At 44.6% G+C, this 26,066-nt stretch overlaps 1 protein-coding gene across 5 annotated transcripts in view; it reads left to right on the plus strand.

Annotated features, from left to right (window-relative positions):
• kirrel3l (kirre like nephrin family adhesion molecule 3, like) overlaps positions 1-25,690 on the plus strand; it is a 67,965-nt gene extending 42,275 nt beyond the window's left edge. For 2 of the 5 annotated variants that reach the window (XM_044207662.1, XM_044207658.1), the window contains exons 2-15: positions 13,638-13,793; positions 14,421-14,570; positions 16,459-16,616; positions 18,085-18,235; positions 18,441-18,546; positions 18,884-19,032; positions 19,167-19,294; positions 20,491-20,617; positions 20,798-20,898; positions 21,605-21,803; positions 22,618-22,737; positions 22,935-23,044; positions 23,210-23,299; positions 23,417-25,690. In XM_044207662.1, coding sequence (XP_044063597.1) covers positions 13,739-13,793; positions 14,421-14,570; positions 16,459-16,616; positions 18,085-18,235; positions 18,441-18,546; positions 18,884-19,032; positions 19,167-19,294; positions 20,491-20,617; positions 20,798-20,898; positions 21,605-21,803; positions 22,618-22,737; positions 22,935-23,044; positions 23,210-23,299; positions 23,417-23,908 — 2,136 coding nt within the window. In that variant the 5' untranslated portion in view covers positions 13,638-13,738 and the 3' untranslated portion in view covers positions 23,909-25,690. The remainder of the gene's footprint in view (positions 1-13,637; positions 13,794-14,420; positions 14,571-16,458; positions 16,617-18,084; positions 18,236-18,440; positions 18,547-18,883; positions 19,033-19,166; positions 19,295-20,490; positions 20,618-20,797; positions 20,899-21,604; positions 21,804-22,617; positions 22,738-22,934; positions 23,045-23,209; positions 23,300-23,416) is intronic. The other 3 variants (XM_044207660.1, XM_044207659.1, XM_044207661.1) reach the window with 3 other exon arrangements.
• Positions 25,691-26,066: the final 376 nt, after the last annotated feature.

Below are 26,066 nucleotides of genomic sequence, written 5' to 3' on the forward strand. Positions count from 1 at the left end.
ATATGATGTCAGTGTGAATATAGTGTCAGTGCCAAGAAGGGAAGACAGATGATACAGCCATACAATGATAGGGTAGTTGGGCGAGAGAGTGCTCAAGTCCTCCCCTGTTTCCAAACAGAGACATATAGAGCTGGAGATAATGGAGAAGGGAGGGAGACTAAAGAGAGGAAGCGAGGAAGGGGAAAAGGATGGGATGAGATGCAGGGCACCCAGGCTGCATCCATCATGTGGTTTGGTGCAGAAGCCATTTGTACCTATTGTTCTCCATAATTTGTTTTCTCAGAGCCTGCAACGGGAGGGGTGAAGGGGAGAGACAAAGCTATGGCAGCCATTTATTTTTGCGCTAATTACATAAGTGAGACAGCATAATTAGACGTATAGCTAAACAGACAATAGGCTGAGAGAGAGATGCACATAGGGAGATAGAAAGGGAGGTGTAGATGAATTTAAATAGATGAGCGCCATGGCCCTCTCTATTTCACATTCAAGAGTGCGAGGGAACATGTTAAAAGGAGTAAAGGAGATGGAGACAGATAAAGGGAAAGGAAAAGGGAGAGTAAAGGAGATGGGGCGATGGAAGGGATAAAAGATAAGAGGGAAGGAGAGAAAAGCCCTCTTCAGAGAATGCACTTTGAGGTGCGGCCCAATGCTGCTGGAATAGTCACCTCATTTAATACACCTGCTCAGCGGGAGGGGAAAGAGAGATATAAGGAGATGTCGTAAAGAAAAACAGAAAAGGGCAAAAGAGAAGAGAGGTAAGAGGAGACAGATCTCATCTCTGCTTCTTCAGATCAAAGACAGAGTGGCTACAGAAAGCTGTTTGTTGTGTCTTGTTTGGGAGGGTCTCTGTCTGTGTGAGGCCATGATTTGACCTGGCCTGCTATTTTGTTCAGGCGGAATTACACTTCAACACAGCCACATGCCAAACCCTCGAAGGCATCACAGGCTACAGGGCCTGGGACAGTTTTCTAGAGAGAACTGGTGATGTTCTGAAGCGGTGAAGCTGCAGGAAAGCTGACGAGGAGATGCTGGTAAAAGTGAAAGAGAAGTTGAAAGTTTGTTAAAACCAGCACAGTTTAGGGGAAAAAAAGAGAGTTTACATCTTTTCTACTAACTGAAAGGGACCATGTGCTTAGCTAGTCGATGTTGTGTTGCTGAATGTTCTCTGTGTGTTAATGCAGTTGTGAATCTGCTCAGGTTCATGTGTGGGCGGTGCGTGGGTGTGTTGAGCATGTCACCAGTCTTTCAGGACTGTGATACAAGGGAAAATAAATAGGGCTTTAATGAAGCCACTCAATCACAAGCCAGTTAAAACAGCTGACCAAAGATTATGGGGCAGTCAGGCCTGATTGGAGGCCTATTGAAGCCGGTCGAGGGAAGCTCTTGAGCCGTCACACTTAAGATTAGCCATTCACTGCACAATAGACCTCGGCCTAACTACCCTTCTTTCTCTGAACAGTCCTCTGACACACTATAGTAGCTCAAGTCAACTCCATGATTGTTCTGGGGAGTTCTTTAAAAGCCAATTTAAACTCTCTTAGTCTTTTGTTTAACTCCCCAGGATCTCAAGCTGGGCCATATTGCATTGGTTGTGTGTGTGAGTGTGTGTGTTCTTTTATTGGGCTAAGGTTTAAGTTTTGTGTGAGCTGTCTTTGAGCATGTGATGTTTTGTTAAAAAGAACCGGTGGTATCTCAGAACTGGCACAGACTAGTTTTTTGAGTGAAAGAGAGGGTGCATGAGAGAAATCAATGGCCCAATTCAACCTATTATAGCCATGACTGTTGCTGTAATGGTGTGGAAATGGACAGTGGTCATGTGGATCCCTTTTATACCTCCAGGCTTGGATCACAACTGAAGCGCCGATTCATTTCCTCCCAGCTTTGATTAAAAAAAAGTACTCTGAGGATTTCAAAGACTCTCACATGATGGTGACGAGGGAAGAGATCCTTCCGTTTTGTGAAACGGATGAGACCTCTATTCTGCCAGGTTTGCCGAAGGACAAACATAACACAGGGCTGCAATTTTCCTCGACAAATAATGACTCCTCTAGTCCTCTCTCCTTCCAGCCTTTGCCTCTTTGATCCCAGGTAATGTGTTAACAAGCAACGGGTTCATGGAATACCCATAGCATTAGTATATGTATTCACACTCAGGTGTGAGAGTGTGTGTGTGTGTGTGTGTGTGTGTGTGTGTGTGTTTGCGCATGTGTGGCTGTTTTCACACCAGTTAATGAATTGCTTTATATGCCTGCTGAGGTGATGATGGCCTCTCTCTAGCAGGGCATTGCTTTTTTTCCCCCTTCTGTGTCAGCCTAAACACATGATGGCCAGCGCCTTCTCTCACACGAACACATTAATGAGACCGATCTAATTAGCTTGTGGTTCCATGATACAGGGGACCCCGGAAACCACAGCACCATTGTGAGTTGGTATAATCAGGGGACCACTCAAAGACAGAAGACCCACTGCACCAGTGAGAAAGTTCACACATATAAGTAGACCTGCTTGGACTCACACTCAAATTAGTGCTCCGGTTAATTGGGATAGGAGTACAAAAAAAAGAAAAGAACTGGTTCTATTTTCACATACGTGACCACTGAGGTTCAGCTCTTCGCTCCTTCCCGTTTAGCTCCCTCACTCCCTCCGGTAGTGTCCCTCCCGAGGGCGATGCAGAAAAATGATTTTGCTCTCCTTCATCCCTCTCCCTCACTCTAGATAATTCAATCTGTTCAGTATCAAATAATATCTCCCAATTTTTCAGCCTATTTTAACCTTATCGCTCAAACAGCTACCTCTGGGGGATGAGCCTCGTTCCACCTTGTTAAAAAAGAGGGGGAGAAAGAAAAGGAGAGGTATCCCAGGAAAGAGGGATGGCAAATAGCTCTCTGAGGGGTGCTTTAAAAGCCTCTGCTTGCCATTCTCATGGGCCATATGTGAAACAGCGGGCAAATAGATCGAAAGAGAGAAGAATAGTGAGGATAGAGGGATACAGAGGAAGATAATGGAAGACAGTGACAATCTACAAGAAAGGAGGGGAGCGTAGGTGATGTGAGTTGTGGTACTTAAGGTCTAGGGCTCTAACTTGTGTCCCACAGCACTTAACATGCCCCTAGCCGTCTCTCTTGACAGTTAATTAGAATCCAATAAGGTTGCCGCCTGTTGGTCATTGTTCCTCCAGTGTGTTTACCCTTTCCAGAGGCTCCATTCCCTGCTTAATCTGCCGAAAAGCTGAATGTCAATAGGTCAGGCCAAGACTCCAGAGCCCTGAGACAGAGCAGAGGGGGAAGGAGAGAGGATCAGGGGGGTGAAGGAAAGGGGTCATTTCTCTCTCTGCTCTCAATATTTTTCTCTGCTGTTCCATTCTTGTTGTTTTTTCCCCCCTCCCTCTTGCATCCCCTCTTCTCTTCTTTTCTTCTCACTTCTAATCCGTCCTCTTGATTGTTCTAAGCTGCTTTCAGTCAGCCCCTGGGAGGGTGGGGGGGTTTGGAGTCTGTTTTAATTAAGATTTAAAAGACGACTCTCTCAAGAAGGGAGATTTAAGAGCAGGATGGACTGAGCAAAGCAAAAGAATGAAGGTAGGACAGATTGTCGAGAGGGTTCAACAAATATCAGAAATCGGTAAAAGGAGCTATTATTTTACACACGTAGATGCACACATCTCACACCCACACATCGCTGAGGCATTTGGGTGGCTAAGCCAAATGGGATTTTTAATCAGCGGCACAACCTATATAGATCGATCTCGACTTCCTGTGATTCATACCATATCCTGCAAGGGTGATATGGGATCAGTGGTAGCCAGCAGGCAAGCTAAGGGAGTTATCTCCACACTCTGTCTAATGATCGATCATCTCACCAGATGGGCTTAAGAGCATGTAACGCTCCACTTGTTTATCAGAGCCCCAAACCTGAAGTATCTCAGTAGATGTGACCTGCAAAGAAAGTCTTGTTTTGCAGACAGACAGATAGAATGTATTAAAGAGAGAAAAGAGCTCAAGAGACGTGTTTCAAAAGTTTAAGGTTTCCTTTTGTTATCTTTGTAGTATGACTAGACTTGTGGATAGAAGCTGAACTAATTTCCCTGTGTAATGTGGTTCTGTTTGGGTGGCGATGTCACCACAGTGGAAGCTCTAGACGTTCCTGTTAGACACTTAGTTAACAGTCTTATCACACCAGGACAAAAGGAGATTTCTCTGTAGAAGTCTGGCCATCAAAGATACAGGCACTACATAGGCATAGCTTTCCTTCCACCGTGTAAACAATGTGTTACATACAAAGTGTATGTCCATCTGTGTGTGACACTGCAGCCAGAGAAAAAGCCTGTGCTACGTGTTTGGGAAAACGGTCATATAACACACATCTGCCCCTACTGCAACCCGTACATTCTTCATCCAGAGTAAAACCCCAAAGAAAACACACCCCAAAACAGACTGCACAATAAAGTGTTTAAGTTCATCAAGCCACAGTCTTTGCTGCACCCGGTAAGGTGTTAAAGGCCAGGCAGGGGTCAAGAGCCCAACCCACGGCATTCTTTGCCATGATACATCCCAACACACAGCCACCATATGTCCAAGGTTTCACAGTCAATGAGCCAACCCACCCAGCATGACAAAGACCTATTCACACTTAGTTGACTCTGAGGAAATCTGCAATGCCATGGTATGATTTGGACAGAATGCAGCACTAGTCCAGCCAGTGGCCGTCAGAGAAAAACAATAGACTAGAAGATACAGCGAAGTAAAAAGAGTGTTAGGGAAAAAGGGAACATAGACAAAGAACTTTACAAGGCACTTTGAGTGGATAAACGTAAGCATGATCTTGCCCTCAGCTTGCTGCAGCTCCATCGCTTGCCTCCATCAAAGCCCCTTGAGATTCTCCTAGCACACTCTGCCTCCGTCACTCACAGCTCTGTTAATAAGGCCAGCAGTAAACGCCAGGAAAGATATGCAGGGAAGATCTTTCTCTCATGTTCTTGCTTTGAGGATGTGTTTCCGGGTGTCGAAGGGAGGTGGGGAAAATGCAGCTTTATAGAGTAATGCTGCATTTTAATAGAAACAATAAACGCATATGCTTTTAAAATAATATTTTGTGTCCCATATCCTGTTGTGTAGCAGCTCTAGGGACCGTTGGCAGACTTGAAAAAGCCCCCACCTCCACTAAGCTAAAGGTATGGAAGAAGCCCATGCCAAAGAATAAAGTGTGCGGAGCTCCTGGGGGAGGGATATATCACACATATATTCTTTCACTGCAGCGATTAATATCCAGGAAAAAAAGGTCAAACTTGACTTAAAACGGTCCAGTATATCACAGTTACATTCGGAGCCTGCATTTCATACATCAATCCCTGCTGTGATGTCTCATCAGCCTGGTCACACAGGAGAGACCCACACTGCACATTATCAAAGATTGATGGGGTGTCCTAGTTAAAGACAGGGGGAGGAGAGATGACTGGTTAGAGAAGAGAACTTTGCGTTTCTCTCTGCCTTTTCAGAGGTGTTGACCATGGGTCGCGTGGCCTTTTGCAGCCCAATGCAAACATCATTGCTGTAGTTGGCAAGTGTTATGCCAGGCTTCACTAGTGCGTAACCTAAAGTCCTGACCCCAAGATATACGGGGAAACTTGCAAATGTAGCATTTTGAGGTCGATGCTCTCACACAAGACTCAGGAAGCTCAAGACAAGGGCTGAACCTTCCATCTCCTCCCATCCACCCTCTTCCTCATCCTCCCCTGTAACAGAAGACAACGCAAACTGACAGAACAAACAGGCAGATTATCCTAAATCCTTTTTTCTCTAACACACAACCTAACCATCTCTTATATCCACTGTTCACCGTCATCCTACCCGTTTCTTGTTCAGAGTGCTTGCTTAATAATTAATTGATTAATTAGTTCGCTCATTAATCATTTATTCATTAATCATGGCCTGATTTTTCTAGAGGAAGCGGCGCAATCTGAAAAAACCCTGACTTCACATTTCACTCTAATTATGCTCCTTTACTAATCAACGCTTAAGAAATGGCGTTTCAGGAAATTAGTTTTCCCCTTCCCTTCTTTTTCTCAACACAAAGCAGGATGTATTGAGGTCGGCAGGTAACATTTTTTCCCTCCCTTTCTTGTGTTCTGGAAGCTGTTAGTCATCAGTAATTTTAAAGGAGTGATTCAAGTTACAGGGAATCTGATGAACAGAATAAAAATTTGATGTTAAATTAAAACTTGCGTTTATTCCACCTCTAGATGAAAAGAGAACAGAAACTCTGGATACAGACTAACCACAGACATTGATTAATAAATGGCAATTTGAAGGCAGTTTGTAAGAACAGAGAGGCGGCATCATTGTGAATCACACACCTATTGTTTTCACTGAATCCATGGCTCTCCTGGGAGAGGAGGTAATTTGTTTAATCACCAGGAGTTATGTTCTATGGACAGAGAGATGGGAAGACAGGATAGTTCGGACATATCTTCTGTAATGTGGAGTGAGCATGAGAAGGAGAGTGAAGAGAAACATTTTAAACATGTTTAATTAGAAGTGTTTTTGTGCCTTTGTGTTACTATTGGATGCAGAGTTCACAACACAGCTCAGCTGCTTTCTCTGAAGGGGCTCTTGTCAGCTGCTGACAAAAAAGAATTATGCATCAAATTAAAGAGAGCTCCAGTGAAATGGAGGCAAGTCGGGCATTAACCTCTACTTTAAAAAGCACACATGTTAAGCAACACTAATGAGACTCTCATTGAGCTAGCTGTGTTTTATATTCAAACACACAAAAGCACAGCTTTGACTTCAATGTGCCATTGCTGCTTCTGAATGAGGTTGTCTCTCTTATTCGTCTCACCAGCAGCAAACACTGCAGAAGTGAACAATAGCGTAGATGGCCATTTTACTCTAATGAGATGCATACATTTACAACATTACCACCCTCATTAAAAAATAATAATAATAAAGGAAAAAAAAGTATTAATTATGAAACGCACTACTTCCTATCGTGAAGAGCCAAGGGGGTCTCCACTGGGCTCAATTAGGAAGAGTAGACCACAAATCCCTTGACTAAATTAATTGACACCCCAGGGCATTAGGCCCAGAGTCCCAGTACAGAATCTATGTAGAGAATTCCTTTGTTTTCATTTCCACCGCCTTTTAGAAAAAGCAAGAGATGGAGGCAATTTTAACATGATCTCTTCATTGTTTTATGGATTTTGAATCTATTATTTATTTATATATTTATTTGTTACATTTACTTGTCATGTCTGCAGCAAGGAATGAAAAGAGTTACTTTTTATTTGTAATTCCTGTCCCATCTTTGAGAAGCCTTTCTGTCACATGTGTGCCATTGTTGTTTTATCCACCATGTCAGCTGTTATGCACACACTAAACCAGCGCTTTTGAAAACAGCACAAGAAGTTAATGATTTAAAAGCACAGTAAATTATACTGAAAGCCCTTCCACCCAAACACTGGTGAAAGATGGGGAGGCAGCCAGTGAGGGAAATTTGGGATACAGCGACAGAAAGAAAAAGCGAGAGAGAGAGAAGCGGGGGGGCGCAGAAAAGGGCTGGAACTGTGACACAGATCCAGCCAGCAGCTGTCTTGCAGTGAAAACACCAGGGGGTAAGCAGGAATGACACGAAATGACAAGACTAGCTCAATCAACATCTTGTCAACACTGCTGGCTGATGTGTACAGACAATTTCATACCGCTGCCACTGACTCCCTCCCCTTTTCTCTCTTTTTTATATGGCTTTTTTATTTCCTGTCCTCCTGCCAGCCAGCCAGTCACTTGCTATCTGTCTACATGGAGTCAGCTCTCAGCTCTTTGGCTCTTGGCGTCAGAGTGGGGGAGCTGTTCAAAAGCTGTGCTAGAATTATACTCAGAGAGATGCTTCTGCCCACTAGAAAACCCTAAAGATATGGGACTGTGACAGTGAGTGTGCATCTACAGTTTGTGTGTGTGAGGCAAGTGAGAGAAGACAGTATAAGAATTAGTGTATTTATGGCACATTGCACGGGCACTGCAGCATAGTGACTGCGCGAACCATTCACATACACTCACACACTGACTATGTCACATCAGCACTCTTGGTCTCCCCCCAGCCTCCTCCTTTTTTCCCTCCCTTCTTCCCCTCCTTGTATGCATGCCACTCTATTACTCTATCCACTGCATCTGCTGTTGCAGGTACCCAGGGAGAAACTCTGGCACTGCTTGCCCATGCGATCAGCCTCACTACTGCCCTGATGTGTGCAGTGCCTTATTCCAGCAGAGAAAAACCTCGTGGTGACAGCCTTGGAGACAGACTGATTACAGCGTTCCATCAATCCCCCCTCAGGCCTGCTCCTTTGCAATTGGATGCTGACAGGAGCCCACTTTTTCCATTTTTACCTTTCCTCAGTTTTTCTGGTCTTTCTAACATGTAGTGGCTGCTTTTTTCTGTTGTTCCCCTTATCCTGCTTTCTTGATTGTTGTGTTGACAGGCTGACACAAACCCCTGTGATTTTCACACCAGAGATGCAGAGAGCGAGAGAAAGGGACAGGGGATACAGGATAGAGGAGAGAGAGTGCAAGGGAGAGGCTGGCAAGAGATGACAGCTGACACAGAGTCTGGAAAAGCAGAGTGATGGCAGAAAGAGCCATGGAGAAAGCAAATCAACAATTAGTAACACCTTATATAACTCTCAAAGGGGGCCTGCTAGACATTGATTTCAGGGATCATGGCTCACTGACTGTAGACATATGAGTGATAAACAGAGGAATGAGAGGATGGGGCTGGATTGTAGAGGGATGCAGGAATGGAAGAGAATGCCCTGGGTGGGGTTATCAGCAGGCAGCAGGGGGGGCTGGGTGGATGAGCGGGTCCACTCTCTAAAAAGGGTCTAGGTCTGAGCCAAGATTTTCACAATGGAATAAAGGCTGAAAGGGGAGGCTAGGAGGATTAAACTCCAGCAAAACAGCTCTTAAAAAGCTGTTAGACTGCAATTTGGGCACAAAAACGCAGAGTGGGAGAAAAGATAGTGAGAGTGGGTGGGTGGGAGTGCAGCTGGAATGCAACGTGGGAGAGAAAGGATTGAAGAGAAGCCGGGACGCATTAAGGTGTGAGAGAGGAGGCCATCTGCAGAGGCACAAGCTGAAGCGGTTTGTAACGGTCTAAGTCAAAGAAACACACAGTGGTGCTAACACATACATGTGTTGGGTGCCTCACTGCCACAAGTTGGTGGGTGGTATCTGTTGTTAGACCACGTCAAGCCCTCAGAAGTTCTGTAGGAGTCATGGTAATGAGCTTAGTAGCCAGATCAAACGTGAGATGGATGCAGGGTCCCCTTTGGGACATACTCTTTGATTCAGCTACCTCAGCACTACTGTCTGTTTGTATACACACACACCTTAACCCTTACCCTAACCCTAACCATATCCTAATTGTAACCTGTACCCTAAAACCAAGTCTTAACCCTCAAAAAGCAGTCCCCACGGTGACACAAGTCCCCACCGGGATATAAGAACATGACACACACACACACACACACACACAGGATGGGAAAGACAAAAGAGCCTGACTCAAAACAAAGGGATAATAATTCCATACAGAGAAATGGAGCTTGCGTTTTCCAGCTCGATTTAGAAGCCTTATCTAGACAAGGCACAATGGATGGCATTTGGGGAAAGGGGTTGTTTATTCCAAGCTTGACACTTTTTTGCCAATTGCCTTGTTTTGTGCTGTGGTTTTGTCTGTTTTTCCTCCTAATTTTCTCCTCTCTGGCTCTTATTGTGGTAAACTCACACCAGCTGGATTCTGCTTCCACCACTGGGGCAAAAATGCAAGTAGATATCGGGCGCTATTTTTTAACATTTTGAACTATTATTTATTATTATTATTATTATTATTACTGCTCAGAGCAAATTGTCCAGTCAAGTTGAGAGCACTTATATTTATAGACCCCACAGGACTGGATGTTGCACTCTTTGCACTGGATGGGAATGAGTACATGGAATAAAATCAGGACTAAAATAGGGACTCTCTGCAAAACGCAGCTTGGAGCCTCTTAGAGGGAATGAACGCATGCAGTTGAGTGTCATTGTAAAAACAGGGGTAATGGACAGAGTGCATCGCTTGAGCTGTTACAAACAAGAGAGTGATGTTATTTTATGTTTTATTTGAAGGACCTGACTTTTTGAATGCTGGGTTAAATTGATTTATGGCCTGGAATACTTTTCTTTTTTGTCAGATTACCAAAAAAGCGTAGCAGATTATGACTGTTGTGACTTGGTAGTAAATGCACTGTACTGTGTGTGTGTGTGTGTGTGTTAGAGCCACATTTTATCTAAAGGTCATCTGCAGTGCCATTATCTCTCTCAGTCTTTAGCATCATGGCTGGCGTTTACACATACACATTTTCAGTACACATGTACACACACACACACACACACACACACACAGTGACTGGTTCAATCTAATTCTATTCAAGGCAGATTTCCAGTGGTGGACAGATCATTGCTGACATCTGTCCATCTCTTCCTGATCCTTCCTGATGTGAAAGTATCCCTATCAGTTCAGATGAAGGAGAGAGAGTGCAGGCAGTGCCAGGGTCGACGCAAAGCTCTTTAATAGGTTCTGTCCAAGTTGGAGAGGCTGTTTTTGCACTTAACTCCGACCATGTGACCAAAACAGCAAAGTCACTGTGTCAAAGTAACTGCTAAATGTGCCCTCCGGTGCCTGACAAGTTGCTTTCCCTATTAACACTGCCCCACCCTCCACACTTATTCACACATTCAGATGCACGCACGCGCACACACACACACACACAGTCAAAGACAGACATAAACATACATGGCACATTTTTAGCCAGGCAAACACGCTTACACACACTGAGCTCACACAGTCTGGCAGAAGTGTACACACACATAAACTTAGCCCCATGTTCATCCAGCAACGGAAAATGATATTCCATTTTGAGAAATCCGGATTAAAATGTATCAGGCCAAATGTGTTGTGACCTTGTTACTGGGGAATGGAAATGTACACACACACACACACACACACACACACACACACACACACACACACACACACACACACACACACACACACACACACACACAGCAAAGGTAAGAGTGTAAATGTTGCATTTTTTGTGATGAGTGTGAATCTAAATTTTAACTGCCTTTAAAGTAACATTAAGCACGCCACATGTGGTACAACTCATCTACACTGTACATATTTACCTGCATAACATTCAAGGTGAAATGGTAAATAAACTCACATCTACTGCAGAAGTGTTGGGATTTCAAGGTGATTCAAATCCTTCTTTTCAAATGTGATTCAATTGCAGCCAATAGACAAGCTCCTCATTTTGAGTCTGGTGAAAACACTGAAAGCTATGGTGTTTGTGTACATGCATGTGTGTACGTGACACTGCAGCACACCAAGAACAAGCCTCTTCACACCCACAGCTCCCTACTTCTTCTGACTGCCTCTCCTCCACTGTTTCTTTGTCTGGTTCTGTTCCTCCCTCTCTCCCCGTCAGAGATGTATTCATGTAATTAAGCTGCTAATACACCGTCAAAGAATTGTCTAATTCAGCAAGGAGGAATTAAAGGAATCTGGCATGAGTCATTAGCCAGTCGAGATGTTCTGTTGAGCATTTTCAATAAGGGATCTGGAGAGCAATGAATCACTCACATGGTGTGAAGACATTTGCTGCAGCACATACTCTGTACTTTATATTTGTACGGCTGCATTAGTATGTGTGTGTGCGTGTGGCGTTAATTGACATGTGAGCGTGAGAAATTGTATGTGGGTGAGGTAAAGAGAAACAATCCAATGCATGTAATCCATCTGAACAATCAACCAATGCAGTAAATTATTACCCATTGTAAACATTTAGATACTCTAGGCAAGATACTTAATTGCAATCAATGTTTGTACTGTTGCAAGTACAAAGAGGAAAATCCCCAACTCGCTCTGCAAGGGGAGGCATATGAAAACACTCAATAGCTCATAAAAGCAGAATGTTAGGGACAGACAGGCAGACTGTAAAAACAGCATTTTTGAAGGTATGATGGGAAAATGCCAGCCTTCGCTAAATGCCTAATAGCCTGAGCGAGAAGACGTTTCACTTTTCATTGACGCTCTCAAATTGGCCTCTTTTGATCCACAGTGCGTGACACACATACAGCCTACCTGTTTGCATCCACAGCTTGATAGGCTTTTCAAACACTTTGGTAAAATTATGTACAGGGAGACATTATAGGTGCGTTAACATGCATTGTTTTCCGATGTTTTTTTTTCTGTTCAACTATCTATTAACATCTCCTTTGGCCCAGATGGATAGTAAGAGAGGTGTATGTGAAAATGGGTTTTGAGGCAGTTGTTGAGAACCACAACGGTCTGAGCCATGGAGAACTCACGTTTCTGATGAACTCACTGTTTGGAGGCTTTAATTGTGCTGTTGGGTGACAGAGGCAGGAGGTTGCAAAGGGAGAGGGGAGGTGAGGGGCAGGGTTTAGTCCGTGGTGCACCCCGAGATGAAGTGGATAATTGAGTGCATAATAAACACTGCCAACAACCTTGGAAGCCCCCCTTTCATAAAGAAAGAAAAACTAGAGAGAATGGAGCGAGAAAGAGGGGGAAGAGACTGGGGAAAGAGAAAAGGGGTGAGAGAGAGAGAAAATCCCAGCTACCCTCTGGGAGGAAAAGCTGCTATTGAAAAGCTATTAAACTTGCATTTAGCATGATTGATTGGAAATGAAGAGGCCTATTAAAAGAGAGGGACAAGGGGACAATAGCGCGTCTCTGGCCGCCGTATGTTGCCCTCCTTTCAGGGGCTTTGCTGGGGGGGGGCAACCCTGTCTGTTTAAGCACTCCCACCAAGAGAAGCAGTTCGGGGGGGGGGGGGGTTAGCACTGCCTGAATAGAACCCTCTTTATCTTCCTCAGTCCCCCTTCCCCTCCATTCTCTACTGAGCAACAAAGAAAGAGAGAAGGAGAATGAGGGAGGTTTTTTTCCTAAGTCCTCTTCCCGACTCACACAGACACCCCACTTAGATAACCAACCAACTGCCTTTCTCTCTCTCCTCCTACCTTCCCCTACGGATTAGTTACCCCTGGAGTGTTGTCATCTTCCCCTGCCAGTAGGGTTTGTAATACTCAATCTTTAGCATAGTGGCACAAACAGTTGGAACTGTGGATCCATATTCACGCTATGCTTCTGTATGCATGTGAAGGCAGGCCAGCCAATCCGGTGAGACTGTGTGCCATACTTAAACACAGCAGCGGAACGGCGGCAGGTGTCTCCACTGACTTTCAGCAGGCTCAAACGGATGGGTCCCTTGGGAACTTTAATGGAGTTTTGATTGTTTAACATCCATTTTTACAAAAAGCACACTGAAAGAGTGGCAGATTTTTCTCCCCAGAAGTGTGTTTGCTTCATGTCAGCGAGCGTATAACCATATGGTCTTGGGAAAGAGTTAAATAAGTTATGAGGCGCAGCTGACTCTTCCTCTTAGAAGCCACATTTATAGGGGGAAAAAATGTTTGCGTACCTATATATTTTATCTGTGAATTTGGGTGTGAATTAGCCATCTACCATTATGAAAATGTGAATTCTAAGAGATGTTATATTCACATCATGCTTTCTCTCTTTACTCCCAGCAGCCACCCAAGCAGCCTACTTCTCCCAGCAGCCCCAGGACCAGGTGGTGGTATCTGGTCAGTCAGTGACTCTACCTTGTGTCATTGTGGGTTATCGGGGAATGGTACAATGGACCAAAGATGGCCTGGCACTGGGTGGAGAGAGAGACCTACCAGGTATTATCACTGACCTCTTATTTCTGTCTGTCTGTCTCCCTCTCTTTTTTCTCTACTGCTCTGTGTGTGTTTATTGCTCTCTCTGTCTCTGTCTGTCTTGCCGCGATCAATGCCAGGTCTCATTAGAAACCAAGTCTCTCTCTGTCAAACGTTGGAGTTTTACACAAATTAATGTTTAGAGAACAATGTACTGCACAGAGGTCGGCTACTGCTGCACATACCGTACTTTAATTTGTTGCATAGCATTTTAAGGGTCTTGTAGGAATGTAGATAATCAATTGGCTTTTGTCACGCACTGACATTTAAATGTGTGGCAGACTAGAGAGAAGGTGGAGAGGCTTCCTCTTGACCTTAGCCACCCCATCTTTATTGTGTCTGTGTTTAAAGGACAGACTCCTCATGCAGCAGCAGCCTTCTCACGTGTTGCATTTCCAGCCTCACGCTGCTCTGCTAACACAACGGCTCAATTCCTGGCCCAGTGAGGTGCTGCTTGCTTTCATTTGTGTCTTACAGAACCTTGCCACATTTCTCTCGCTTTTGTTCAAGGCATAAGTCTGTTCATTTTATAGGCCTTTCATTATGTGTTTGTGTGTCTCTGACTCTATTCTTCGTGCTGGCTTCACGCAGGCTGGACGCGTTATTCCTTAATGGGCGACCCGCTATCAGGCGAGCACAGCTTGCTGATCGATTCGGCAGAGTTGGCGGATGACGCGGTGTATGAGTGTCAGGCTACACAGGCGGCACTGCGCTCCCACCGTGCCAAGCTCACTGTACTAGGTAAGATACACAGCTCATGCATGATCCTCACAGCCAGCCCTTGTGCCAAGGCCTGCAGGCTGGCAGTGATTGGGAACAATCAGGGGAGTGTCTTCATCACAAAACACATGTACAATACACAAAAGATAATCACATTCAAAACCCAACGTATCACAGACAAATGAAAAAATGCATCATAACACTCAAGTGATTTGCATTTCATAAAACAATCTCTTATCACCACTCAAAGATAACCCCCTTGTAAATCTAGTTTCCTGGTAAAAATCATGTCCTGAAAGTATAATTCAAACCAAGCAGGGCTAAGCCAAGAGATTTAGCTAGAAAAAAAAAAGAGGAAACCCCTCTGCTCTCTGTAGCGGTAATCCAGACTGTGGACGTCTAGGATAATGTGATTGCTGCAGTCACAAATGACTTGCATAGTTGCTTGAAAGTCAGGGACTGCACAGTTAGCACATTTTACAGTGAGCCACAACATTTGTCAACCACAAGGCGGTTTTTACATTAACATGATGTGAGTGATCTACTTCTTCACACAGACGTTGGGGGGGGGGGCAGGTCTTGTGGGAATTGGAATCGGCAAAGCACTGCTGGCATCTGGTGGCATGCAGAGGAATATCACTCATTAATTAGTTCTGTTAGTTGTCCATATTTTCACCTACAAGCAAGTATTATACAGAAAGAGGGGAAAACTAAGAGGGAACAGTTATACAGGCATGATGCTGCAGCTAATGCCACAACACAATGCAAAGCTTTCACCACAGAGCCTGTTGTCCTTGAATCTATCTGTTGCCATTAAGGTGTGTATTCTAAGTTCATTGAGGCAGGGTTGCCGTGGAAAGGCAAGCAGATCAGAGATCACAAGCAGTATATAGGAACATTTCAACTAAATGAATAGATTCAGAGACTTCCCCTGTGTTCATCAGCCCATCTTTCTGTGTCAAGTCTCACTGTCAAAGCTGCACAGAGCAGAATAAAGCACTACGGCCATCACATACCCACATACAGCTATAAAGATGCCCATGTGGAGGCAGCAAAGAAAGTTGATAAAACTGCCACTTCTACAAGAAATGCACCCTGAAAGACCTAGGCTGGTGGTAAAAAAACATTATATGCATTTCATAAACATATAAATGAAATCAGGTCCATCGCTCAGGAACCTGCAGTTTATGTTTATGTGTGGACATAAGGAGTGTTAAAAAGAGAAGGGGGCTTCTTGTGTGTGTGTGTGTGTGTGTGTGTGTGTGTGTAAATCAATGTGGCCAGATGAGACCAAAGCAATCCTGCACAGTCAAAGGAGTCAACGGCGGGAGTGCAGTCAGGGGAATCGGCATGGAAATTAAAATCACCTAGCACTCGGATTCCATTAGTGTCCGTGCCGCGGCAGCGGAAGGACCTCTGACAATTCAGATACACACAGTGAAATTGGTTCGGTGGAGGGAGCGAGAAAGGCCAGCACAAACCCCATGTTTACGCCTTCTCTTATTGGTTGGGGAGATAGACGCCTTCATCAGGGGTGGCACGCTTGGCTTGCCAGTGGTGCGTGCGAAACCATGCAAATAAATGAACAAATAAGCAATTCAGTTGAAACATCACTGTGCAACAGTAAGAGCAAATAGAGTAATAATGCTAGTCCCAAGAAAGGAAATAAATACGGTTGAGTCTGTTTTTTTTTTCCAAATGACAACTGTTCTTGGTCTTTTATCCTGTCTGAAACTACACCTTGTTAAACAGACACATGGCCATAAAAATATATTGTTTGCCTATTTTGCTGAATTAATGCTGAGCTAAGAGCAACAGCAAGCTCAATATCAATATGACTTCTTTGTGGCTCTGTGCTGGCCTGGAGCTGTAATGAGTTTTTGAGTTGTATGTTTGTTCTGCTTTACAGTTCCTCCTTCAGACCCCGTGGTGGAGGGCGGCCCTGTTGTACGTCTCAAGGCCCACACACCACACAACCTCACCTGCAAAGCCTCAGGAGCCAAACCTGCTGCTGAGATCACCTGGTACAGAGATGGAGAGGTCATGGAGTCTGCAATTTATTCCAAGGTACAGTGAGAACAGATCTATGCCCAGGATTATCATTCAATCACTAACATCCACACAATATTACAAAATGTAACAGCGGGCAGAAATAAATGCAAAGCTATTCAAAACAGAAATATTTTCTTTTAAGGCATAATACTCCTTCACTTTTTCTTTCATTTCTCTTTTTATTTTTCTCATCTCTCTTCCATGGTCTCAGTTTTTTTTTCTTCTATCGCCACCCTTCCCTCGCACGATTTGTTCGCTCACTCTCTGCAGTCCCCCTCCCATTTTCACTCATGCCTGACCCTCCCACACCACACCACCTCCTCCTCCTCTGCCTCCCCCCTCACTCACTAACCCCCTCCACCCCCCTTGCTCGCTAATGCAGTGACACTACAGCATAACTGGAGCATGCCAAAGCTCAGACAGGCATGAGTGTTTCATACAGTAGAGTTTCTGCAGAGAAGAAATCACCCACAACAATGCAGACACACAATGGGGATGCGCCAGAGCGTAAGCCAGCACGGCTGGGAAAGTGTCACATTTTTCATGCTCTCTGACCACGCTAAACGACGCTAAACGCCACATTTAAGGAGGCGAGAGCCTGCAGTGAGAAGGGAAGGAATAGGATTGGAGGGGGGAGGGGGGAGGAGATGAGAGGAATGGAGAAGAAAAGAGGAATAAAGGTGAAAAAAGAATACAGAGTTATCTTGTGAGATAGCTTTGTGAAAAACAGAGAATTTCCAACGTTAAGAAGTGGGACTAGGGGAAGAGAAAGCTTTGTCCGAGTGAGGGGTGGTAACGGGGTGATGTGATTTGATCTAGCATAAAAATGCTTTTTGTGTGTCTGGCTGAGGAAGTGGAAGCCTGCGTCCATTGATTTGGCTGTCCAGGGAAAAGGCTGAGCTTGCCCTTGCTCTTTTCCAAAGATGTGTGACACTTCTTCCTCACTGTCACCACCTCGAAAAACAGACATACAGGCACCTTGGCCATCACAGTTTTTTTCCTTGTGTGTGTGTGTGTGTGTGTGTGTGTGTATGAGGAAGAGAGGGGAAAAGTGAGAGAACAGTGAGCCATATCCTCAGAATCTACACCTTTCCTCACTTAGGCGTATTGATTTCTGTGAGCAGTAAATAGATTTAAAAGATGATGACAAACAAGGAGCGCTGACGGGGAACACTCTCAGAAATGTGGGAACAGCGCAATATCCCCTACTGCATCATAAATTATATGATTTAACTGCCATGCCAAAGAACAGGATGGCAATTTTAATGCCTCACACATGAAAAAATAAGACCTGCAGTGTCATAGAGATATTCCTAAGTGGTGCCATCACAAATGGCAAGTGACTTGCTTGTGCAATATTGAGCTGATGTTCAGTTCTACTCGATTGTAATGGAATCTCTCTTTAAAAGTATAGTTTGTAAACTGTTGCTTGGATCTCCAGCAGCATCTAACAGTTACTCTGCATCGTTGTGCAACTCTACAGACACCGATGGAGGATGGGAAGAGGGAGGCGGCTGTCAGTATGCTTCCAATCGTCCCTGAGGATAGCGACTCTGGACGCACATACACCTGCAGGGTTCTTAACCCAGCTGCCCCTGCTGGACGACAGATTTCGGTCACTATTAATGTCCAGCGTGAGTGTCCCAGCATCAGCTTTCCTATAGAAACCCCAAAATATCACAACATTGTAGCAGAGTGCAAGCTATGTACAGTAATCTGTGAAGCACATTTAATTCTGTTGCATTAATGAACGAATCCAATGAATCCAATGAAAATGAATCCAATGAAGTACTAAGTCATACATTCGTGTCAGTAAAATAAAGGTTTTCCTTCTCACAGACCCTCCTTCAGTGACTCTGTCAGTCCAGCCTCAGACCGTGACTGAGGGAGCCAAGGTTCTCTTTATCTGCTCTGCTTCGGCCAATCCTGAAATCACTGGATACAGGTATCCATCCTTCATTTTAATCTCAGTGTTTCACTCTGATCCTGCCACCATGCAAACAGGGCCAGCAGTCAAAGATTATGATGATACAGTACAACTATTTCACTATTTCAAGACATTATATGCTGCGAACATGCCAACCAGAGTAAAGATGTCATCCAAAATAGCAGTATAAGCAAGTGTTTAATAGATTCATTGGGTTAAATGGGCTGCTTGATTGGCAGTGTTTGATTGTGATTGGCACAAGCCATGAATCAGCTAATAGCCACTTTGATACGCTTGGCTAAGTACCTTCCCTGAACTAATGTGACTGTATAATTTGATTATTCATCTGTCCCAGGTGGTCAAAAGGAGGAGTTCCCATCTCTGAAGCAAATGGGGATAGCCTTGAGGTGACAGTGGACTACTCTTATTTCACAGACCCTGTCTCCTGTGAGGTGTCCAACTCTGTGGGCAGCACCAATGTCAGCACCTTGGTCGATGTCCAATGTGAGTTAAACTTTAGGCAAACATTCTATACATTGTGGCTAAGCTGTGTATTTTGAGATTTTCTCAAGGTATGTGTTATTTTAAAAGCTGTCTCTTATTGATTGTAACTGCCTGTCTGTGTTGCTTCACCCTAGTTGGCCCCAGACTGCTGTCGGAGCCTAAGCCAATGACGGTGGATATGGGGATGGATGCAGCCTTTACTTGTGCATGGACTGGAAACCCTCCTCTGACCCTGGCGTGGACCAAGCAGGGCTCTAGCGTGGTAAGGCAACAAACACTAGTCACCACTTTATCTCGGTGGTAAGGTGAAGCTTCAACACTACCCCTCAACACCATCCCTCCAGAGAGAAACATTAACACATGGCCTTGAGGCATGAATCCTTCACACTTTTCCTCCACACATTCTTTTTCAGGCTGAATCTTCAACACCTCCTCTCTCCATGCTCCCTGAGGACTAAAGCCTCTGGCAGAAAACTGTCTGTCCACTGACAGATTCATACAGCATCATCAGGACTCATGACGTGCTGTCATAACTCTAACTCAATCAATCGATCAATCAATCGATCAATCAATCAGTCAACCAGTGAGCCAAAGTGTGGTTGAAACTAACAGAATTACAACATGTGCCGCAACTTTAAGAGCAGCATCTCTTCCTCTTAGACATTAAAAAGGCCAGACTGCACTTGAGTATCCATTTCCTCAAAGTTAATTTCGTAGGTGGAACAAATGGGACATTTCTGCCTTCCCTTTACATCATCCTGGTAAAAGTGTTTCAGCGCACACACCATCAGTAGAGACATCCCATAGGAGCGTCTTGCCTGGTAACTAATACAATTTCTGAGGCGATGCTGGATAAAACACCCCCAGTAAAGAATGCTGTGGGATGGCGTAAGGGATGCTGTCATCTCAGAGAGTGAACGCTTTCAGCCCCTCTGAGGGAAACGCGCAGGCATTTTTCTAATCCACCCACTACCACTGTCCCTCACACAGCCACAAGTAATGGATTAATTGGGTTACTCCATAAGTGTGTTGAAATAAAAAATTGGAGAGAGTGGGGGTGGGGGTGGGGGTGGGCTTAATGGATTAATCACAGCTTGATGGAATGACAGGATCAATGAGCTAAGGAGTGACTGAGTGTAACAGCTCCAAAGGCTAGGGCCCACTCACACCATAGTATGCTCTGTTCTGTCCCCACTGTTTAATTACAACAATCCCCCCAGCAGCACGGTCACTCAGCGGTGGCTGGAGTGCTTAATGCTGTGATTAAAGCTCTTCACAATGAAATTAAACTCAAACCACCAGCATTTGTTACAATGGTCAGCCCACCTCTGTGCTGCCTCCACAATGAGTGGGCCACTGATAAAGGTTCCAGTCTCCTTTGTCTGCCTTTTCTCCTCGCCACCTCGCTCTTTCTCTCTCTAACACTCTTCTCGCTTGTCTCTCTGGATTTCTCACTAGGTGCTCAGCAATGGCAACACCTTGCAGCTGAAGGCTGTTACGCAGGAAGATGCTGGAACATACACCTGCAAGGCCATTGTACCCCGGATTGGAGTTGCAGAAAGAGATGTCACTCTAACTGTAAATGGTGAGTGGCTTCTTGTCGTGTATACAGGGTTGTTTGTAATGTTTGGACTGATCTGTTGAATAAGTACCATCGAAATTGATATCTGACAATTTGGTATTGGTCAGTATTTCAAAATATTCTTTTTCTTTTTTTCATTCCTCTTGCTCTGCTCTCTCTGTCTTTCTTTCTTCTTTGCACTAGGTCCACCTATCATGACAGCGGACGCCACGCAGCATGCTGTCAAGCACTCCAAGGGCAAGCTGGAGTGCCGGGTGGGAAGCAGCCCCCTGCCTGATAAGATTGTAAGTGAGCTTCTTATCTGTGTTGTGCGTCATTCACTTATGTTTGGGAGCTTACGTACTCCATCTACGTCCTAGCCACACCCACATGAGAGCGATCATTCAGTGTAGCTTTACCGCTGACCTCACCTTCACACCACCACATCTCCATCTCACACGCTAACAAATACGTACACACACATATTCACAACTGTAATTGCACCGACACTGACCGGAGAGATAGTCAAGTTGGGGGAGCTGTGGGAGACTGGCTTCCTGCAGGTTTCAGCCAAACCGCATTCAATTAGCGGCCCGAGAGGCATCACTCGGCTGACCCTGTTGAACTGCTGAACGTACGCTGGGCTGAGAGAGGATAATTAGGGTGTGAGGAGGAGTGAGAGACAGGTGCCCTGCTGGCCCAGGCGCTGGAGACAGCAGAGAGGAGCCTTATTTCGTAGTGCAGCTACCTAACCCTCCTTAGGCCTCACCTGCAGGGCAGACGTGGGAGGCAGCTTAAACATGAGCCTGTGAGCTGTGTCAGCCACGGAGCAACTTAGAGGTCAACAGAGAGGAAGCAGAACAGAGAGAGAAACTGGTGTTCAGTCAGCGGCAGGCAGGGATCTAAGGATAAACAGGCGTGCAGGGCTCTGCTTTGCTGACCGGTAAGGAATTCATCATAGAAAAGTGACTTTTAACTCCCTGTTGTCTATTCTCTTGCTCCTCTCCACAGGTGTGGACCTTTGGAGACATGAGCCTGTCCTCTGGTTCCTCCGGTCGTTACTCAGTGCAGACAGTGGCCAGCGACCATGGAGTCCTGTCTTCTCTGGTGCTGTCTGAGACTCTGGCACAGGATTTCCAGCTGCGCTACAACTGCACTGCTTGGAACCGCTTCGGCACCGGCACCGCCCTGGTCACGCTGAAGGAGCAAGGTACACACTGACAGGAGTAATAATCCCCACCAGAGTCCGCTACAGAAGTTATAGTGATATGCTCAATCCTTGCTGTGAAGGGGGCCAGATTAGGTGAAAGCAGTGCTCCCGTCTTGTGCTTATCTTAATTATACTCCTCTAATCGATATGATTTAATCAGCAGATGGTTTCTTTAATGAATATGTTTGCCCCATAACATAGATATTGATTGGGGACAAAAGTCAATTAGAGGAAGCAACATGTGTTTGCAGTTGGATTCATATTCTCTATCACTGTCTCAGAGTCTGGTTCAGCATCTCAGGCTGCAGCCCCTTTAAGTGATCTTAAGATTAGCCAGTAGTACCACTACATTGATGCTAGTGGAAGCCTTTGTTGCAGCAGACACCAAAAATAAGGTCATCGCCAGTAATTTACATCAACGTAGCAGAGTGGGGTCTCCAGAGAAATGGGCAGCGGTATCTCCTGGAATCTCTAATTAGATTACTGTATGTTGCTTCATTGCATGTCAGGCCTTGTTACCCTTCTTTCAGAGAGATTAGAGACAATAGCCAGGCTGTGAAATGCCAGATTGCCCGCATGAGCATACGCTAGCTGTAAGCAGCTCAGGGCCTACTGCAGATGAATTTATATAGGCGCTGACGTTTGTGGGATTAGCAAGACAAATGAATGGATCTCTATCTTTCTTTTGCTCTGATCTGCATGTTCCTGACACTTATGCTCTACTATCTCTCATTTCATCCCTCCCCTTCTCTTGACAACTATCTACCCCCTCCCCATACGCCACACTTTTCTTCCATTGCTGTTCTTGTTACAGAAGCCCTGCCTATGTTGATAATTGTTGGTGGAGCAGTAGGTGGAGGCTGTGTCCTGCTCATCTGCGTCATCATTCTGGTCTCCCTCTGCTGCAGGCACACAGGCAAAGGTGAGCTCAATGGTTAGTATGGGCAAGAGGGTCAACAGCCGATTCTTCAGATCAAATGGATTAAAGAATGTCTTTCATTTGTGAGCTTAAAATTGAACAGATTTTATTCAATTTTTGTGACGTTTCACCCTGTGCTTAAATAGAATCTTTGATGTACAAGTCTGCTTGATAATGTCAAGTAAAGCTCCTCTTATTTTCAATCCCCATAGGTAAAAGGTGCACTCGTCTTTCCAAGAGTGACATCAGAGTTCAGATTGTTCACAGTGATCACAACGCCACACGTGGCAATGATGATGAGGAGGATGTCAAAGAGCCCATGGTAAATTTCTTTGTTCACCGTCTGTGTATGCCAGATATCTCTATCGATGATTAGGGAAAATTCACTTTAACATTGTAATGTAATACTCACATTTAGTTTAGTTCTTTTTCAAGTGAGGTCTTGTTCATCCTAGTAATTCTTCAAAAATGCTTGGTCTTCCCTCAGGCTCCGAACAGCAGCGAGTCTCCTGGGACATCGCGCACAGAACACAGCGACCTCCTGGAAGAGGAGGAGGATGAGAGATCGGACATCAAGGTAAAACTGAAAATAATTACTTGGAGAAACACTCTCATAAATACCATTATTTTCATCCATTATACATAATACTGAATTATGTAAAGTTCATGATTTGTTTTTCTCTGTCCTTCTCAGGACCCCACCAATGGCTACTACAATGTCCGTGGCCATGAAGACCGCCATGTCCGCAGCAGTGGATTCTCTGAATATGTGCCCAACTCTCGACCAGTCTATACTCCATCGCAGCTGCCCTCCCCCAGTCCCATATATGGTCAGCACGGCACCCAGCCTCGTATCTATGACTTCTCCCAACGATACGCAACCACCACAGCGGGCAGAACCGCATACGAACAGCAGCAAGCTGCCCAGCAGCAGCCCACCCAGCCAGCCAGCATTTATCCCACTGATCCCGTCTACAGTGGCTCTGCTTACCTACCTGCTACCTATGGTCGCGCCTTCACTAGCTACGTTAAGCCCGCTTCCTATGAGAAGGTGGATGCGTATGACCAATCAGATCAGGCCAGCAAGGTTTCCAGCTCATCTCGCTTCTCTTATGCCTCCTCACAAGTGTCCTCCCAGCAGTCTGACTATGGCAGGCCCTCACAACGTATGCAGACGCATGTCTGATTGGACGAAAAAATGGGAAAAAAAGAAGAGTACAGGAGCCTTGAGTAGATAACCATTGTCACCTCCACATACATGTGTGGCTGGACTAACATGAACAGAGACTTTCTTTATTCGGATGGTCCGTTAAGGACGTGTTTGGACAGTATTTGGAGGGAGTCGTGTGATTTAGGTTATGGAATAATCAACCTTTATTTGTTGTGATGGTTGCAGGATCTACAATAATGCTAAGCTCCTAAGCTGGAAAATTCAGCAGATTGTGATGTTCAAGTCAAACTTATGATTACAGTGTGATACCTCACCAGGTTATCTCTACATGATAACCACCCAAACCTGTGGAGATATTCTGTCAGTGCAAGGGCCAACTAGAAAATAAATCAAATGCATCTCCTGAATTTGGGTGGCCAAAATGACTGGGGTAGCTGTTTACCTGCCTTCCAGAGTTTACTTTGTGTCAACGCTAAATGTCAAACATGACCTCTAAAATACTTAAATACTAAGATATGACAAGCTAAGACAAATTTGAGGAAAAAAACAGATATGAACAACCTTTTGTTGTCTGTCATTTGGTGTTTTGTTGGCATGCGAAAGGAATTCTAAGCACATTTGTGTCTCTATCATCAACTAAAGACTGAGCTATCCACAGAGACAGACATAAACTATTCTGCACAACAGGCTAGCTCTACTGACCAACAAGTGCTACAGGCACTGTACTGTATGAAGAGTCTAATCAGCGGTGGAATACTTCTGGCCTGAGCTGTATTCCTGTCTTCTGATAATAACCCTAACATGTTGGACTTAACAGTGTTGTTTACCAGTGGATAAAAGAAGGAGATATGAAGAGAATATGTATTTTAGCCTTCATTGTAATGGAGGGCTATATGTTAACTGTGTGTTGTACCAAGATGGACAAGGTAAGGCCATGAAAACCCAAAGATGGTGATAATTTTATTGGGGGAAAACGGGGGCTGTCCTACCCCTGGTACTGTTTTCTGCTTTGTTTTCTGATTGTAAAATGAAGAGTAGGCTATTACCAGAACAATCAAAAGTGGTGGTTTGGAAAATGGTGGCAATCTTGAACTTGAAATAAACTTGAATGCAGCATCAGCAGGCTCAGGTGGGGAAAGACGTGTAAGGCAGTCCTAATGTTGAACATACACTCAAGTTTTACAACTCAAATTGTCTCAATATGTTTACAAGAAACAGTACTACCCTGGAACACTAAGTATCTGTATAAATGGCTGAGCCCATACTTTCTCTCTGTTGCATGCAAATGATGTGTCTAGTGAAAATCTTCAGCGTTTATATTCATGTCCATTTCATGTTGGAGACATTGGTTTCTACACCTGGCCCAGTTGCATTCCAATTCCTGGATGTTTCAGTATGGACACATCTGTACTGCCATTTGTCTAAAAAGCTGTTGTCAGGCAGCCTGATGAGAGAACAAATGTCACTTAAAGTGAGGAGGCAAACATCATCGCTTGTCTTTATTTTTATATTTTATATAAGCCTTAATGTACAGCGTGTAAGCTGCTCTATTGTAAAGTATCTTTATATACATATGTATCTATCTTGGTTGATTTATTTGGGTCCACAGATTTTCTTGTCTAAGTTGTTCATCAATCATTGAATGCAGTTACTATGCTTTTTTGGAACACAACTAATTGCCATTTGTTTGTTCATTCTTTTAATAATGTATTAAGAATTTTATTTGCTAAAAATGAGCTACCGTTGCTTGTACCTTTGTACACATATTTATATTTAAATAAAACCATTTCCGATAAAGAACTGGCTGGGATGAATCCTGAGAGTTAACCAGCCTGGTGAGTAGCTTCATTTGGCATGGGGAACAGCGACAAACAAAGCTTCCCATGTAGCAACAATGATGAATACATAAATTAGCAGCACTGTCTATGTTGATTTTCCTATTCCCCCAGTGGTGCACTGCTTTTAATGAAGACAGATGAGATAGTAGAACCCCCGCTGTATGTGTATCCACCTCCTGAAAGTCGACATGCCCATCTCGTAGGGTAATAGGATAGAGCTGTGACAAAGGTAGGTATTATTTGACAATATGAGTTCGTCTTGTCACCTCTGTTCCCCAGGTAGGCACGCTGCTCACGACGGGGAGGAGAGGTACATGCTCATTACAATTCTGCTG

The sequence above is a fragment of the Siniperca chuatsi genome, linkage group LG9 (assembly GCF_020085105.1).
Source record: "Siniperca chuatsi isolate FFG_IHB_CAS linkage group LG9, ASM2008510v1, whole genome shotgun sequence".
Lineage (NCBI taxonomy): Eukaryota > Metazoa > Chordata > Actinopteri > Centrarchiformes > Sinipercidae > Siniperca > Siniperca chuatsi.